This window comes from Schistocerca americana, chromosome 7 (genome assembly GCF_021461395.2).
Source record: "Schistocerca americana isolate TAMUIC-IGC-003095 chromosome 7, iqSchAmer2.1, whole genome shotgun sequence".
Taxonomy (NCBI): domain Eukaryota; kingdom Metazoa; phylum Arthropoda; class Insecta; order Orthoptera; family Acrididae; genus Schistocerca; species Schistocerca americana.
In genome coordinates, this window is record NC_060125.1 from 309,099,556 (window position 1) to 309,118,337 (window position 18,782).

At 44.5% G+C, this 18,782-nt stretch overlaps 1 protein-coding gene across 1 annotated transcript in view; it reads right to left on the minus strand.

The window, feature by feature from the left end:
* LOC124622896 overlaps positions 1-18,782 on the minus strand; it is a 219,416-nt gene that overhangs the window by 188,486 nt on the left and 12,148 nt on the right. Inside the window, exon 4 of the mRNA XM_047148686.1 lies at positions 16,864-17,063. Coding sequence (XP_047004642.1) covers positions 16,864-17,063 — 200 coding nt within the window. The remainder of the gene's footprint in view (positions 1-16,863; positions 17,064-18,782) is intronic.

Sequence of the window (18,782 nt, forward strand, 5' to 3'; positions counted from 1 at the left end):
CTGGACTCGCATTCGGAAGGACGACGGCTCAATCCCGCGTCCGGCCATCCTGATTTAGGTTTTCCGTGGTTTCCCTATATCACTTCAGGCAAATGCCGGGATGGTTCCTTTGAAAGGGCACGGCCGATTTCCTTCCTCATCCTTCCCTAACCCGAGCTTGTGCTCCGTCTCTAATGACCTCGTTGTCGATGGGACGTTAAACACTAATCTCCTCCTCCTCCTCTTAATCAGAGGCCGGCCGATGTGGCCGAGCGGTTCTAGGCGCTTCAGTCTGGAACTGCGCGACCGCTACGGTCGCAGGTTCGAATCCTGCCTCGGGCATGGACGTGTGTGGTGTGCTTAGGTTAATTAGGTTTAAGTAGTTCTAAGTTCTAGGGGACTGATGACCTCAGAAGTTAAGTCCCATAGTGCTCAGAGCTATTTGAACCTTAGTCAGAGCAGCAGAGGCGCTACATGACCGGACGCAGCCATTATTTACTATTTGTTCGGTTAACAAGGGCGGACTCTGTAGCATCACGAGGCTCGGAGGTAGCGAGGAAAAGTGACCTTTGAACACAGTCAGTGTGGAAATATCATGCGTGTACGTAAGGGTAAAAATTTCCAGAAGGATGGGGCCGAGCGAAAGGAAGCCTATAAAAGGGCTACCCACCCTACTGGAGGGGTCTGTGTTGTATAGTCGTCGGGAAGAGGTTAGCGAGTGTCACTGTGTGGCAGGGGCCGGACTTAGAAGAAGGCGATGTAGTCGACACTTAGACCGCCACGCTCGTCTCTGCACCACGAGACTTACGCTCAGGGAAGAATAGGAAGTCTTATAACCAAATGAAGACACTTTGTAGATAGACTTGTACATAGGGAATGTGCCAGGGGGTGCTTCCATTAATAGTAATCCTATCTCCCGCTTTATTATATCCTCATCGGATCACCGAGATTCCTGCCGAGTTCCGTACGCTAACCCCGTCAATAGCCCACTTTTCAGCCAAGCAAGTGAAGAACAGGCGGCCCACTAGCAGAAGTTGTTCTCAACGTACCTTGTCGGTGAGGTGCATGACGCGCATTCGTGCAGTCCTTCCTACCCCCTCTCAGGACTCGTCAGTGGAACGCGACAGATATTCCATAAGCACGTAATTTGATTACAAACCGCTTGTGACATACAGTGTCGAAACCCTTCTGGAAATCTAGAAATCCACTTGAAATACCTTGTCGAATGCATTCAACACTTCGTTTGAGTAAAAGCTAGTTGTGTTTCATAAGAACGATGTTTTCTAAATCCATGTTCAATGTGTGTCAATAGACCGTTCTCTTCGAGATAATTCATAATGTTCTAACACAATATATGTCGTTTTAATTTCCTTTCTCCTGTTTCCTCTGCTGTATTTTTATATTCTACATCTACATCTACATATATACTCCACAAGCCTGCGTATGGCGCGTGGTGGAGGGCACCTTGAACCACTACTAGTCACTTCCTGTCCTGTACCACTCGAAAACAGAAAGGGAAACACGACTGCCTATATGCCTCCATACGACCCCTATTTTTCTTAGCTTCATGGTCCTTACGCAAAATGAACGTTAGCGTCAATAGAGTGGATCTGCATTCAACTTCAAACAGAGGTTCTCTAAATTTTCTCAATGGTGTTCCGCAAAAGAAAATCACCTTTCCTTCCAAGAATTCCCACCTGTGTTCACGAAGCATCTCCGTAATACTCGCGTGTTGATCTAACCTATCGGTACCGAATCTAGCAGCCCTCTGAATTGCTTCGATGCCTTCCTTTAATCCGATCTGGAGGGGATCCGAAACACCCGAGAAGTACTCAAGAATTGGTCGCACTAATTTCCATGCTCGACCTCCTCTATGGATGAACCACACTTACCTAAAATTCTCCCAATAAACCAAAGTCGACCATTTGCCTTCCCTACAACCATCCTTACCGGCGGTTCCATTTATATCTTACGTCCACATATTTAATCACGTAACTGTATCAAGAACTTCACAATAATGATGTATTCAAATATTACGGGATTGTCTTTCCCACTCATCTGCATTAACTTATATTTTTCCACATTTAGACCAAGGTACCGTGCGTTACATCGACTAGATATTTTGTCTAAGTCATTTTGTATCCTCCTACACTCAACGACGACACCTCCATTCATCACAGCATCACTAGCAAATAACCGCAGATTGCTACTCACCATTTCCGTCAGCTCACTTATGTGTGTAGAGAGTAGGAGCTGTCCTACCACACTTTCCTGATGCACTCCTGGAGATAACCTTGTCTCTGTAGAACACTCGCGGTCTAGTATAACGTTCTGGATTCTTTTACTCGAGAAGTCTTCTAGCCACTCCGATATCCGGGAACCTATTGCTTGTGCTCGTACCTTCCTTAACAGTCTTCAGTGCAGCACAGTGTCAAACGACGTCTGAAACTCTAGGAATATGAAATCTGCCTGTAGCTCTTCATCCGTGTTTCGCGGGATACCGCGTGAGAAAGGGCAAATTGAGTTTCGCACGAGCGTTGTTTCCTTCTTTCACTCTGATTTGTGGGTACAAGCTCGTCCGGCTCAACGAAATTTATTATATTCTAACTCTGAATAAGTCCAAGAATTCTGCAGCAAACTGGGGCTAGTGTACGGGTCTGTAATTTCGTGGTTCCGTTCTCTTACCCTCCTTATATTCTGGAAATACCTGAACTTTTTCCCATTCGGTTGAGACTTTGGGTTGGGTGAGAGATTCGTGACAAATTCAAGCTAAGTGAGAGGCCAACGCTGTAGAGTACTCTCTATAAAACGGAAATGGGACTCTTCATGGACCAGGCGACTTATTTGTTTTCAACTCTTCCAGTTGCTTATTTAAGCCAAGTATGCGGCGCGTTTCGTCACAGGGTTATTTGGTAAGCGTGATAGCGTTACGGAGATGTTTAGCAAACTCAAGTGGCAGACTCTGCAAGAGAGGCGCTCTGCATCGTGGTGTAGCTTGCTGTCCAGGTTTCGAGAGGGTGCGTTTCTGAATGAGGTATCGAATATATTGCTTCCCCCTACTTATACCTCCCGAGGAGATCACGAATGTTAAATTAGGGAGATTCGAGCGCGCACGGAGGCTTTGCGGCAGTCGTTCTTCCCGCGAACCATAAGCGACTGGAAGGGAAGTAATGACAGTGGCACGTAAAGTGCCCTCCGCCACACACCGTTGGGTGGTTTGTGGAGTATAAATGTAGTTGAAGATGTAGATACGGGAGTCTGTACGACTGTCAAACGACGGTATGTTAGTACGATCCTCTTGCCGGAATGACTTCTTAAATGCGAGGTTTAAAACTTCGACTTTCCTTTCCTATTGCCATACCAGACTGGCCAATGAGTGATTGAATTGAAGCCTTCGACCTGCTTAGCAATTTTACATACGATCAGAATTATTTTGGGTACTGGGCAAGATGTTTTGCTACGGTAGGACGTTGGTAGTTTTTGTACGCTTCATGCATCGATCTTTTTACCGACCCACGAATTTCTACTAATTTTTGAATATTTTTGGAAAGTAACCATTAACAGCCGTCAAGTAATGTATAAAATTCATGTTTGACCATCAGCGGCATTTTTATTTGAAACCCATGCTCTACGTATGAGACGTGGCTATTATTTAACAATAACATATGTGATGTTGTGGCCTTTTTTGTGGGCTAAACTGTTTTAACCCTAATCCGTGAAGATGGTCTGTGAATGAAACCGGTCTGTATTTGGGTTTTAAATAAAAAAGCGGCTGACGTTCAAACATGCATTTTATACACCACTAACTTGCTTCCTCAGCTATTTCCGAATTTTGTTATTAAACCACAGTGAGTATTTTCCATCCTTAATTCACTTACTCAGTACATACTTGTCCAGGGCGCGATTAGCAATCCATTTAAACTTTGTCCATAGCTCCTCTGCGTCCGTCCGTCATACTGAAACTAAATGGTGACCATTCATTTACTAAGTGAGATGCTAACAGCTGCTTATCTGCTCTTTCTAGGAAAAAATATTCTTCTAGCCTTCTTGATGGATCACTAATCCCTGACTCTGTACTCACACCATCGATAAGGTTAGACCTGTTTGAAGATGCAAGGCAGCGTGTGAGCTGCCGAAGTAGCTGTCCAAGACAGTTTTAGGAAATCGCTTTCAAATATACTTCACAAGACTGCCTTTCCGTACAATCTGCAGTGAATCCACAGAAGTCTCAGTCCACATTCGGTAGGTTAAATCAGCCTCCAATTGACATGAGCTACTGTGCCAAGACACTCGGAAAAAGATTATAAAACTGTCACGGCGGATTCAAGTGGCCGGTATAAACGTCCTGTCATTAATCTGAGTTCATCTGCATCTATTCCAAGCGTTCATAACTTCTCAGTCAGATTCAATTTCGACGTCGATAGTCACAATATTTTCGCCGATGAACACTCTGCAACCCATAGCGTCTAATCTTTCTTATCGACGTACATTCCAGGTTTCGCTAAATAATTCAGAGCTTTCTATTTCGGTTTTCAGCCTGCTCTCGGCTACGAGTATAATTTTAGCGTGACAGCTTTCGTGGAAGGCAGTAAATTCAGGAACTTATAACGAATAATTCGACAATTTACAGTCAAACTTTTGACAATCGAGGTGCTTTTAGTTTGTACAAGGCCTGATATCGGTCTCTGCGTACTGTCTGGCGAGTGTTCATCAGAGGACCTCAAACTACCGGCTAGCGTAAAAAAAAAACCTCGTACAGTCCAAAAGTACTCTGCTACCCTTTGACACTGCACCCCTGACGTATCAACGAGAGTTCTACAATTCTGCATCCCATAACGCAGGTTCAGAAATCTACAGTCAAGACAGTCACAGAATCGACTGAGCCTTTAGCTGTGACCCTCCCCTCGGCTCCTTTCACAAATTAAATTCAATACCTATTGTGATATTCAAGGAGTTCCACTAGACCTTGTCGTTTTAGCCACTTAATCCGCTGCTGCCTTCAATATTTCTTCTCTTAAGGCTATCCATTCGTCTTCTACAATATTCCTTCCTCCTGTTTCAGTCAATCGTTGCCTAATACTCCCTTTGAAACTTTGAACAACCTCTGGTTCTTCAACTTATCCAGGTCCTATCTCCTCAGTTTCCCACCTTTCTTCAACTTCTTCAGTTTTAATCTACAATTCATAACCAATTAAATTATGGTGAGAGTCCACATCTGCCCCTGTAAATATCTTACAGTTTAAAATCTGATTCGAAATCTCTGTCTTACTATTATAAAAACAGTCTGAAACATTCCAGCGTCTCGAGGGCTCTTCCACGTATACAAATTTCTTTCATTATCAGTAAACCAAGTGTTAGCGATGATTAAATTTACGCACTGTGCTAAATTCTATCAGACAACTTTCTCTTACATTTCTTTCACCATGTCTACATTCTCCTCCTGGTTTTCTTTCTCTTTCTTTTCCAACTACCGAACTCCACACCACTCATCACAGCTAACGTTTCCTCTCCCTTAACCGTCTCAACAATTTCTGTTATTTTATCTTACATTCTTCCACTCTTCTCATCATCTGCGGCGCTGGTTGGGACATAAAATTGTACTACTGTGGTAGGTGTTAGCTTTGTGTCTGACTTGGCTACGATAGTGCTTTCACTATGCTGCTCATATTAGCTTACCCGCATTCCTGTTTTCTTGTTCGTAACTAGACCTGCTCCTGCATTACTTCTGTTTGATTTTGTGTTTATAATCATGCACTCACCTGACAGTCAGTCTCCATAGCTGAGTGATCAACGCAGCTGATTGCCATGCTGGCGACATGGTTTCGATTCTCTCTTCTGCCAGGCATTTTTCCTATGTGGGAGAATTGGTAAGAGGTGCGCTCAGCCTCGTGAGGCCACCTGAGGAGTTGCTCAACCGAGCGTTTCCAAGGTCAAGAAACCCCAAAACCATCGGAAGAGCAATGAAGTGACGATATGATCCCCCATACCGCACCCGCAGACACCTTTGCAGACGATGGCATTGTGGTCGGTCGGACCAGATTGGCCCATTCCGTTTATGACCAGAATACAGAACTGTATCTCCTTTTTTACTCACCTGACCAGAAGTCCTGTTCATCCTGCCACGGAACTTCACTAATCCCCACTATACCTTATGTCAACCCATCCATTTCACTATCGAAATTTTTTAATCTACCTATACAATTAAGGGATCTCACACGTCCTGGTTTGATACGTAGAATGATAGTTTTGTTTTTCCTGATAATGAAATGCTCCTGCCCAGAGCTACAAATGAAAATTGTTTTACCTTAGGCATATTTTACCAAAGAGGATGCCATCATCAACAGCAGCCGTCTGTGTTGTGATGTTAACGGCAGCCTACGTATGGACTGGTATTCCTTAGTTTTGCTGCTACTACTTTTCGATCAATCGCGCAGGATGAGATAGACTGTTGCAGAGCGTCTACAACTTGTTCTAGGATGGTAGGCGCAGATGTGAAGAGGCAACCATGTGGTTGGTGTACAATATGGCAATCCTCCATTGTGATGGACAGACGTGGTAGGCCAGAGCCTTGACTACTACTAAACCAGCAGTCACATTCCTATGCAGTCCAACATCAAGCCACTGTCACATCGATAAGCCCGACAAATCTGAATAAAGGACAGCCCGACCAGTTGGCCAAATGGAGATCCGCAAAGAGTCACCTTTAAAACTGAAAAAGGTGCTGATAACGCTGTCTCATACTAGTACGTTGCTTCTCCGTGCCCTTCACAGTGATAATTCAACATCTTATACTGTTCGCTCCACTTCCACCTATATATTCCAGGAGACATCGTAACAACACTAAACTCTAACAACATTATTCTATCTGGTGGCAGTTTACCTGTCACAGAGAATTTCAATTGTAATCATTTACTTATCTGCCAATGGAGTATACGTGTATGAAGTTACAGTGACATCCGACCATGTCTCTGGGTGCGTCGTTTTTGTTTTGGTCAGGCAATGTGTGACAGCAGCATTCTCTGCTGGATCGGCCCAGGGTTGCAGTAGGTGGCCGCTGAGACAGAGAGCAAAAATACGAGGTGGGACTTTCAATAAGTAATGCAACACTCTTTTCCGAAAGCAGGTTGGTTTTATTCAGGATTCAATGTACCATACTATTCCCCACCCTTTTGGCATCAAAACCGTATTTTTCAACGTAATCTCCGTTCAGTGCGACGGCCTTACGACGCCTTACTGAGAAGGCCTATATGTCCACATGGCACAGTTTCACTGGTCGACGCCGGAGCCAACGCCTTACTGCTTCACTAACCTCCCCATCAAATAGTTCAAATGGCTCTGAGCACTATGGGACTTAACTGCTGTGGTCATCAGTCCCCTAGAACTTAGAACTACTTAAACCTAAGTAACCTAAGGACATCACACACATCCATGCCCGAGGCAGGATTCGAACCTGCGACCGTAGCGGTCGTGCGGTTCCAGACTGTAGGGCCTAGAACCACTCGGCCACCCCGGCTGGCCCTCCCCATCATCCACATACTGCTTCTCGCGGTGTGCATCCTGGTGAGAGCCAGGCTGTAGGTGGCTGAGGAAGAACAGTCGAATGAAGTTTTGTGAGCCCCTCACCGGTGGGCAGACTTTTGTGAAGCCTTGCGTTGTCGAGGAGAAGGAGAAGCTCGTGTGCGTTTTTGCGGCGACAAATATGCTGAAGTCGTTTCTTCGTTTTCGAGGGTAGCGCAGTACACTTCAGAGTTGATCGTTGCACCATGAGGGAGGACATCAAACAGAATAATCCCTTCAGAGTGCCAGAAGATGGTCGCCATTACTTTACCGGCGGAGGGCGTGGCTTTGAACCTTTCTTCCGAGTAGGAATGGTGTGGCACCACTTTATGGATTGCCATTTTGTTTCCAGTTCGAAGCGATGAATCCACGTTTCATCACCTATGACGGTGTTCAGCAAAAAATTGTCAGCATCAGCCTCTTAATGCACAAGCAGTTCCGCACAGATGTTCCGTCATTATTCTTTGAGGTCTTCTGTTAAGCAGCGAGGAATCAAACAGGCACACATCTTCGAGTACCCCAATTGGTGGACGAGTGTATCAGCACTACTAACAGAGACGTCCAGCTGTGCAGCAAGGTGTTTGATTGTGATCTGTCGATCATCTCGAATGAGAGTGTCCGCACTTTCTGACACTGCAGGAGTCAAGCTGTGTAGAACCAAGCGACACGAGGGAGGTCGGACAGGTTTGCGCGACCTTGTTGCGATGATGACCGATTACTCGTCCAACGAATCACCGTGCTTTTGTTCACTTCAAGGTCTCCGTAGACATTCTGAAAGCCCCTATGAACATACGCGATGCTCTGGTTTTCCGCCAAAGGAAACTCAGTTGCAGCTCTCTGCTTGGAACGCCATCTCCGTTACAAGCCAAATTTTGAAAGCTACATATAGCGCGGATCTCCATTAGCTACAGGAGTGAAGCGGAATATTCCACGATATACCACAACAAATTTCACATTTTTAACGGGAACTGGCTGAGAAAAAGATGTGTGGCATTACTTATTGAACGCCCCTCCTAATGGAAAGTACACGTAATAAACACATAATACTGCTTTATTTAACGTGAATCTCAGCGAGTCCTATTAAAGTCCAAAATAATTATGTGAGACAGGCAGGTTCGTTATATGCAACAATAACAGAGGCTAACTAATAAGATTTCGAATGCGCCGAAAGAACACTACCAAAAGACTGGCTAGCATCGGTGTAGCGTCTTCTTAAGTCATCTCCGTGGTGGCACAAGCCTCGCATGCTGCAAAGGATGCATCATGCAGGCGGCCGCAGGCTGGCGGGGCAATCACATGAGTTGCTACCAACTTCATGATGTGAACTGCCCTCCATGGTATCGACGGCGTACGGCACAACATTCTCCCCATCTGCCACGTCTCCTCGTCAATCTGTCGCACCGCACTGATTCCATAGAGACAGCTGCCACATACACAGTACTTTATTTCCACGACTTACATTTGCAGCTGAGGATCAGGTGACGGCCTGGTACCGGTTCTACACCATCTATAGCGCTCCAAACCGACCAGTCTGCTCTTTTAGGAACATGACTAATATACTGTCAGGTGACTTACCACGTGACCAACAAGTGTATCGTAAAATATCTGTCTATAAACCAATAGTGAATCATAGTCTGACCTCTGGCATCTCTTAGTTCCTCAGATTCGATAAATCCAGTTTACCATTGTGTAAGCTCTCCCTGCACACATACGTTTCTTATGTGATGGACACTTAGGCATTCCGTCACATCTCGACCGCCCCACAAAATCACAAGATCTTAATCTCACAGATGATATTTGGGACTATTTGGGACAGCGGGTGAAAGATGGCAATCAATATCACCATTACTTTGATAGTTCCTAGGGATCTAACCACCAATGAGTGGCTTCAGCTGGGTATGACACAACGAAGAAAGTTACAGGTTCTCTTCCTCGCCTAATAGAGGTCATTATCAAAGCGATGTTAGGTGGTTTAGAGTAATCTCTCCCCAGACGATTAATTACTTGGCCCTGTTTAATTCTCCCCGTATGAAATATATGTTTGCCAAAGTTTTTTGTGCATGTTTTGTCGCCTTATACCTTCTACCTGAAGTCTTGTGAAGCATATTGCCATACATTATGGAACCCATTTTCCAAACTGAACCAAGTGGCATTTACAGTTTTATTGTTTTCCTAGTGTTCAAGGTTTTTACTCTTAACATTTACATGGAATGTGAAGTTTTATTGTACACCTGTTAAGATTATTTAATTTGATCGAGATAATTTTAACAAATGCATTCTTGAATATTTTTAAATTGCATGCTCCACTAATTATAAGTTTCTTGAGTTTGCTAGGATACATTGATGCATTTGGCAGTAGGCCAGTAGGGAGTGCAATGCAGCTACAGGTAAATGAACCATTGAGACTCTAACGTAAACTTACCGCTATAACTGACCAGGCTGTACTTGACAAGACATAGTTTACATTGGCAGAAAGCAGTATTCAGTAACGTAACACCAAATGGAGAGAAATACATAAGGTTGTAATGTGTCTATAATTTTGCACATTACAAGCACTCATCTACATACTTAGCCGTGATTTACAACTAGAATTAGGTGTCATTTGATACGTTGCACATAGTACATTTGAATATGATTTTGTTTATGTATTGTGTAGTATGTGTGTAAATTGGAAACTAATTGTATGTATTAGTGGGTACAGAATTCACAAAAGAAAACCTTTTGTGAGATACACTGGAGGCAACAATGTGATGTGCGGATGGAACGGGAGGCTAATGGCACAGCTGCAGAAAAGCGGAAGCAAGGACGCCACTGGTAAGCCAAAGCCGTGTTGCGGACATGGGCAAACAGCAGGCCTATTCAAAACATCTACCTGAAGACATCGGGCGGCAGGCGACGACTGAACAGGTGGTAAGCAGAATCGGCAACACCTTGCTGGGTCAAGTGCAGATGGGTATTTAAACAGCTACTAATGACTTGTCTCCACTATTGTATTACATGATGGGGACGAGATAAGCAAGTTAAACCTACAGCGCAACTGCTGATAGCTGTACGAAACTGTGAACTCTATTTGCTTTTCCTTTTGCTGTTCTCTGGCAGACAGAGACTGATAAACACCATAATTTGTAGCAGTCAGTCACCTGGCACTGACTTCCAAAGAACCCGAGTCACACACGATGACTCTAGTTCCATGTATAATGTTACCAAACAGATAACCTACCTGTCCACAATTACCGATATCCTTATCCAAAATACAATATTTATATCAAGAGAAAGAAGCAACATGAAGAACAGAGTAATAGGAACACAAACATAGTAAAAAAAAAAAAGAAGAAACACGAACTGAAGACTGTATACCATTACACTTCTCTTAGCCGACGCAGAAAAATGTTAGGTGACCTATAAAGATCCTACCTGATTGTACCTCCCTCATACTGTGTGCAAATTCTACGAAAACTTGGCTGTTTCAAATCATACATCCACTTACCTTGCTGTATATGCCGAGGATCCTTCCACATCATCAAATCTGCAAGAGACTTGGAACCTGACAGGATCAAGAATGGGCTGAAGGTCCAAAGACTGAATTGCAAAGCCACCATGACCGATCTCAAACAAGTTGTTGAATCAATCTTCACTTCCTAAACTTCACAAAAACTGTAGCTTCCATCCCCGTACACAAATGAAGATGGAAGTGTGTTGTGAAATCCGAATCACTTTGTGACTCTTGATAAAAGAGGCATATAATTTGATGAATACTAAACAATTACACTCAGAAACTAACAGTTTCCGATATATTTATCATTTTTGTAAACATCTTGTACTTATTTTTCAGGGTAGTCTTGAGTCTAGCGGTTCTAGGCGCTCAGTCTGGAACCGCGCGACTGCTACGGTCGCAGGTTCGAATCCTTCCTCGGGCATGGATGTGTGTGATGTCGTTAGGTTAGTTAGGTTTAAGTAGTTCTAAGTTCTAGGGGACTGGTGACCACAGATGTTAAGTCCCATAGTGCTCAGAGCCATTTGAACCATTTTTTTGGTAGTCTTGAGAAAATATTTGTGTTTATATTCATGTGAAATTATTGTTTGTCATTCGCTTTGATAATGATGCTGTGTGCTTCACAGTTTTCAAATATTTGTATATTTATTTATGTAAAATTAATCTTTGTCATTTGCTTTGATAATGATGTTATGGGTTCAAACTTTTTAATGTATTCCATTTTTATACACTGTGAGCAAGAACATTAGTTAAAATTGGTGGTCGATCCTAACTCTTATTATGAATATTAGTTGTCACAGCAAATTTAAATGCAGTTTGTCAAAGAAGTGTTTAGAACATAAGATTTTTGAAATATTTAAAGAGTATATACGTTAGGGAAACACTAGACTTGGATAATTAGTTTGTGAAATGATGCTTTTTTTTTATTGTAAGCCAAGAGCATAAATATGGCCAAGTAAAATTATGTAGGATGTTTCACAGAATTTTATATAATTGTATAATGACCAATAGATAACCTCTAGAATAACTGCCATAACTGCTTGTTTTGCTTATTAATGGCTAAATGAAGCACATGTGATATATTGGACAACCACCTTGTAAAGATTGGGATACTTTAATATTTCTTGCCTTAACCTATGTCTTAGAGATGGATGAATGACAGAGAGCATAGGCCTTAAGTCTAAAGAAACATGGAAACTGCCATTTTTGAAAAAAAGCATAAAAAATTTGTAATGTTAGTTACATTTCTTTTGATAACATGGGTTATTTTGCATGTTATTGTATATTCCGGCTGTCATGTCCGGAAATTATTCCAAACATAAAGATCAGACAGATTAAATACACTCCTGGAAATTGAAATAAGAACACCGTGAATTCATTGTCCCAGGAAGGGGAAACTTTATTGACACATTCCTGGGGTCAGATACATCACATGATCACACTGACAGAACCACAGGCACATAGACGCAGGCAACAGAGCATGCACAATGTCGGCACTAGTACAGTGTATATCCACCTTTCGCAGCAATGCAGGCTGCTATTCTCCCATGGAGACGATCGTAGAGATGCTGGATGTAGTCCTGTGGAACGGCTTGCCATGCCATTTCCACCTGGCGCCTCAGTTGGACCAGCGTTCGTGCTGGACGTGCAGACCGCGTGAGACGAAGCTTCATCCAGTCCCAAACATGCTCAATGGGGGACAGATCCGGAGATCTTGCTGGCCAGGGTAGTTGACTTACACCTTCTAGAGCACGTTGGGTGGCACGGGATACATGCGGACGTGCATTGTCCTGTTGGAACAGCAAGTTCCCTTGCCGGTCTAGGAATGGTAGAACGATGGGTTCGATGACGGTTTGGATGTACCGTGCACTATTCAGTGTCCCCTCGACGATCACCAGTGGTGTACGGCCAGTGTAGGAGATCGCTCCCCACACCATGATGCCGGGTGTTGGCCCTGTGTGCCTCGGTCGTATGCAGTCCTGATTGTGGCGCTCACCTGCACGGCGCCAAACACACATACGACCATCATTGGCACCAAGGCAGAAGCGACTCTCATCGCTGAAGACGACACGTCTCCATTCGTCCCTCCATTCACGCCTGTCGCGACACCACTGGAGGCGGGCTGCACGATGTTGGGGCGTGAGCGGAAGACGGCCTAACGGTGTGCGGGACCGTAGCCCACCTTCATGGAGATGGTTGCGAATGGTCCTCGCCGATAGCCCAGGAGCAACAGTGTCCCTAATTTGCTGGGAAGTGGCGGTGCGGTCCCCTACGGCACTGCGTAGGATCCTACGGTCTTGGCGTGCATCCGTGCGTCGCTGCGGTCCGGTCCCAGGTCGACGGGCACGTGCACCTTCCGCCGACCACTGGCGACAACATCGATGTACTGTGGAGACCTCACGCTCCACGTGTTGAGCAATTCGGCGGTACGTCCACCCGGCCTCCCGCATGCCCACTATACGCCCTCGCTCAAAGTCCGTCAACTGCACATACCGTTCACGTCCACGCTGTCGCGGCATGCTACCAGTGTTAAAGACTGCGATGGAGCTCCGTATGCCACGGCAAACTGGCTGACACTGACGGCGGCGGTGCACAAATGCTGCGCAGCTAGCGCCATTCGACGGCCAACACCGCGGTTCCTGGTGTGTCCGCTGTGCCGTGCGTGTGATCGTTGCTTGTACAGCCCTCTCGCAGTGTCCGGAGCAAGTATGGTGGGTCTGACACACCGGTGTCAATGTGTTCTTTTTTCCATTTCCAGGAGTGTAATAAACATGTAGTAAATATATTTATCGCAGTAAGCCCATGAATGAACGCAAAATGACTGGGGAAGAATATATCATGATTCAATTGTTCCTCTGCCCTCGTATTGTTATTAGTTCGGGTGTACAGATAACTGATGGTTATATTATTTTGTACTGGATGAGATAATACTACAAGAATTACCCCACCTACCGCAAAATAGTTCATTGGGGGGGGGGGGGGGGAATTGTAAGGTGGCAATAACTTCACACCTTACAAGCTCTCATCTACATACTTTGCCGTGATTTACAACCAGAATTAGGTATCATTTGATAGGTTGTAGATAGTATATTTGAATATTTAAAGAAGACTGACGTCACGTACACCTTGTATATAGCTGTTAACGCTTATTGCATGAAAGTGATGGATTGTCTTTATTATCAAAATGGCGTAATGAATGATTGCCTGTATTAGTAGAGGTTGGCTCAAATGGCTCTGAGGACTATGGGACTTAACTTCTGAGGTCATCAGTCCCCTAGAACTTAGAACTACTTAAACCTAACTAACCTAAGGACGTCACAACATCCATGCCGTGGCAGGATTTGAACATGCAACCGTGTAGAGGTTAGAACGCCAGTGTAAATGAAAAAGCAGGCGTAACTCAGGCCCTGGGTGGAAAAGCCTGCACAGGTGTGTTGGTTCTGCTAAACACAGGAAGGAGTCCCAAGACGGACAGTCGAGGCACCTGAGGGCTGAAGCACAATAGAGTGGCGGCTGGCCGGTGTTGCAGTGAGGCCGGAAGTAAAACCGGATAATACTTTGGAAACTCTGAAAATCTTGGACGCCACAGGGAGGAACGAGGATGCATTACCTAGGAAATCACGCAGGCTGGGTTATTCCCGAGGATTTTCACTCTGAGAAGCGTACCATTGTATGAGTATTGGTATTACCTCGCAAACTTTCCGCAGTGGGCGACAAAAGACTAAAATATGGTTGGTCGGCATTCGGAAGAATCTGTAGAGAGGGAGAATATTCCATGGTTTCGAGAATATGGTTCGCCTTCTGCAGTTACGAGGGAGAGGAGCCGAGCTTTGCTGGGAAGCCAGAGGTGGAGAGCAGGAGGTCTTCTGTTTTGAGTGGCCATGTTTGACGGTCGCTCAGTATCAGTTTTTGTTGCTACAGACAGACTTTCTGTCTTTGCCCTCAGGAGATTTTATAGTTAGAACGGTTAGGTACTGTACTGTTGCGAACTTACACGATTCTGGACTTCGCCTCCTGGTAGCAAGTCATCATTGAGTTCGCAGCATTCAGTGATTGAGATCACTTTTTCTGCTTATACTCACGTTGAGACGTTACCTGAACTCCCTCCTTGTGGCTGGGAAATAGCGTTTCTCGTCTGTAGAACACAGACAGGAGAAGAGAGTATGAGATTATACTCGTCAGAGGACCGTCTTCTGCCATCCTAGTGCTTGAATGGTTTTTTTTATATACATGTTTTGTGGCTGGAGTTCTTCCGCTATCGCAGACGTGTTCGATAACCATCACTCCGACGTACCGGATGCAGTACAAACAGTGATATTGCTAACTGCTTTGTCTTATTAGGGCTATAAAGCTAAACAAATGTGATCACGTAAATTTTATTTCCACTGATGTTGGACACCACTGTAGATCATCTTTGAAAGTAGTGTCTTCTAGTGTTTGATACGTAGATGATGCCAGTCATATCGCATTATTTATATTAGAGGGCGTAGCCATAAAAAGGGGTAGATTTGGGCAACTGATCAATCATATTAGTTAGGAAATTCATTTGTACCTCTTTATGTCCTTTGGACACTGATATATAGACATTTGTAATATATAAAGTGGTTTTAATCTACAATAAATGTATAAGTGGAAACAGCATTTATCATTTGGAGTTACTAGTTCCCTTAATCATTCATTTATGTTTATGTTGTAATTTATATGTTAAAGATCAAGAAGGAGGCGATAATATCACCGTTAAGAGATCCAAAGATCTGCTTCAGGGGTTAGTCAGGCAGAACCAAATCTTCATTTTCGCGTTCATTATTTTCCGTTGCGCACATTCATTTTACACTCGCCTGGAGCAGCATCTTGGACGGTACTGATTACTTCACGCACATCTACACCCCGCAAGCCAATTTATGATGTGTGATGGAGGGCGTCTTCCTGCCTGCAAACGGTCTGTGGCCAGATATCTAGGAAGTACGCTCTCGTAATTTTAATAGTAATTCGCATCGTGCTGCAGAACGCCTCTCCTGTAGTGTATGCCACTGGACCTCATTGAGTATCTCCATGAAGCTTCCGCGTTTCCTGGATGGACCAGTGGCGAAACGTGCTCCTCTTCTCTGGAACTTCTGCTATTCTTCTATCAATCCTATCTGGTATGGATCCCAGACTGATGAGTAATACTGAAGCATCGATCAAACGAGTGTTTTGTAAGCTACTCCTTTGAAGGTAGACTACATTTTCTGAAGACTTTTCGAATTAAACTCAAACTGGCATCTTCCTTACTGGTGACTAGCACTTTTTGTCGTTCCAACTTAAATTGCCCTTTACGCTTACTTCAAGATGTTAAGTGGATGTGGATCGTCCCAGTCCATGTTCGGCAATTGTGAATTGGGTGTTTCTACCTGTTTATGCGCAATAGGTTTCATTTTCTTTTATGTTGGGCGCCAACTGCCATTCCTGCAACAAGCGTCGATCCTCTTTAGATCTTTGTACATTTCTCTACATTTTTATATCGTTGCTTCTCCTCTGTATACAATAGAATCACCTACAAAAAAGTCTCTTGAGATGCGCCCGAAGTAACTTCTTTCCGTTAAGAGTTTAGAGTTACATGCTGTGCACTGTTTACTACGAACTCTACAGTTTCCCACAGCTGGTCTTATATTCCGTATGTTCGTATTTTATTAGGGAATGCAGAAATGAATCGAATTCCATCTGGAAGTCGACACGGTATCAAGCTGAGTGCAGTATCTACTGCTTTCTGGATCTTGTGGACGGTGGATAGGGTATAGCACGAAGAATCACAATATCTAAGAAGATGCGAAGTGCTGACTTAGAACTTAACTCACCAGGCGATAATGTCTTCGTAGGTGACAGGCGTGACGTCGGTGCCCGCATGGCAGAAGTCTGCGCCCACGCTGACCTCGAGGGCAGACAGCCGGCCTTGAAGTATGCTCCCCACTGCCTTCTGGACGTCCTGGTGCCGGCAGGACTGTGGGACACACGTTGCCCAGCTCCCCAGCGACTGGCGGGAAATTCGGTGACCTGGCTGTGGAAGTAACAGACAGCTGAAGGAAACAGTAACACATTCATTAATAGAGATCTGGACGGATGACCACAGTAGTAACTATTATGCAGATAAAATTTTGCATCAATATCCATATCCGCGGGCACATCTGTGGAGACAAAAGAAACGACGCACCACTCAGGAGTTATCTGAACGGGATGAAAATCGGTCGATGTGGTGCACATCTGAAGACAAACAAATGGTTACAATTTCAGATAACTCGGATGATTTACTCAAGAGAAAGAACTGCACAAATTCAGTAAGTCAATAAAGCGTTTGGCCAACTGTGGCCCTTATATAAGCAGTTATTCGGCTTGACATTATTGACAGAGTTGTTGGATATCCTCCTCAGGTATGCCGTGCCAAATTGTCTCCAATTGGCGCCTTATATCGTCAAAATCCCGAGCTGGTTGGAGGACCCTACCAATAATGCTAACGTTGTCAGTTGGGAAGAGATCCGGCAACCTTTCTGGCCAAAGTGGGGTTTCGCAAGCACGAATACAAGCCATAGAAACTCTCATGCTGTGCGAAGTGGCATTACCTTGCTAAAATGTAAGCCCAGGAAGCTTTCCATGAAGGATAACAAAATGGGGTGAAGAACATCGTCGAAGAGCCGCTGTACACTGTTAGGGTACTGCGGATGACATCGAAAGGGATCCTGCTATGAAAAGGAATGGCACCCCAGACCATGATTCCTGGTTGTCGGGCCGTATGGTGGGCAATACGCGTGCATGTCCGAAGGAATATTGCATCGTAGACTTTGGAACAACACAGGCACAGCAATATCCTATTGTATTGTTTCGAAAGTGTGGATATTCTCGTGTAGTGGGGTACACTGGTTTTTCATAGCCATTCCCACCTCTTTGATAGATCCCCTTATCCCCACAGCTATTCATTCCAGACAGTATATTATATGTGTACCAAGTTTGGTTGAGTTCGGCCCAGTGGTTTAGGAGGAGATATGGAACATGCTTCTGTACGGGATGTTCAAAAATAGTGTCGAATACTTTGAGAGGTAGAACTCGTCAAAACCAGAAAAATAAGTCCAATAAACATGGGTCCGGAAATGCATACTTCCTGCGATAAACAGGTGTTGACAAAAGGCGTTCAACGTGCTGTCTATTCATGACAATGCACCCCTCTGCCCTCCGGCGTAACGAATGACGCACCTTTTGAGGTATACCCGATTATTCTTGAACCCGCTGGCACGCATTGAATACTCGACCCTGTGGCGTCCGCACATCGTTGATTGGCGTGGGGTAGCCCAATTCCTTCAACAGTCGCTATAACCGAAGGTCTAGGGGATTGAGGTCCGGCGAACGATCAGGCCAAGGTGTGCCCCCCCCCCCCCCTCTCCCACGAACAATCCAGCGGGTCGTGATATTGTGACCTCCCCTTCTCTCTTTGCTCCGTTTCTTTCGCTGATCTTTGCTCTTCTTTCTTCCTTCTTCGTACGGCGACTGTATCTCAGGGTTTTCAATGCAGAAATGTAGTGAGAAGGGGGCACATGTATGTGGTGGTTCACGATATCGTATTGCTGTGAGGGAGCGTCACTCGTGCCTCTGGTTTGAGAAGACTGAAGACCAAAGTACGAACATTTCTCAAAAGAAAAAAACAGGTATGTGCTCTATTTTCTTTCAAAACTATAAATAGTAGCGTAGCTAGTACTATCTATCGTTCTACTAAACTGAATGAGCGCGA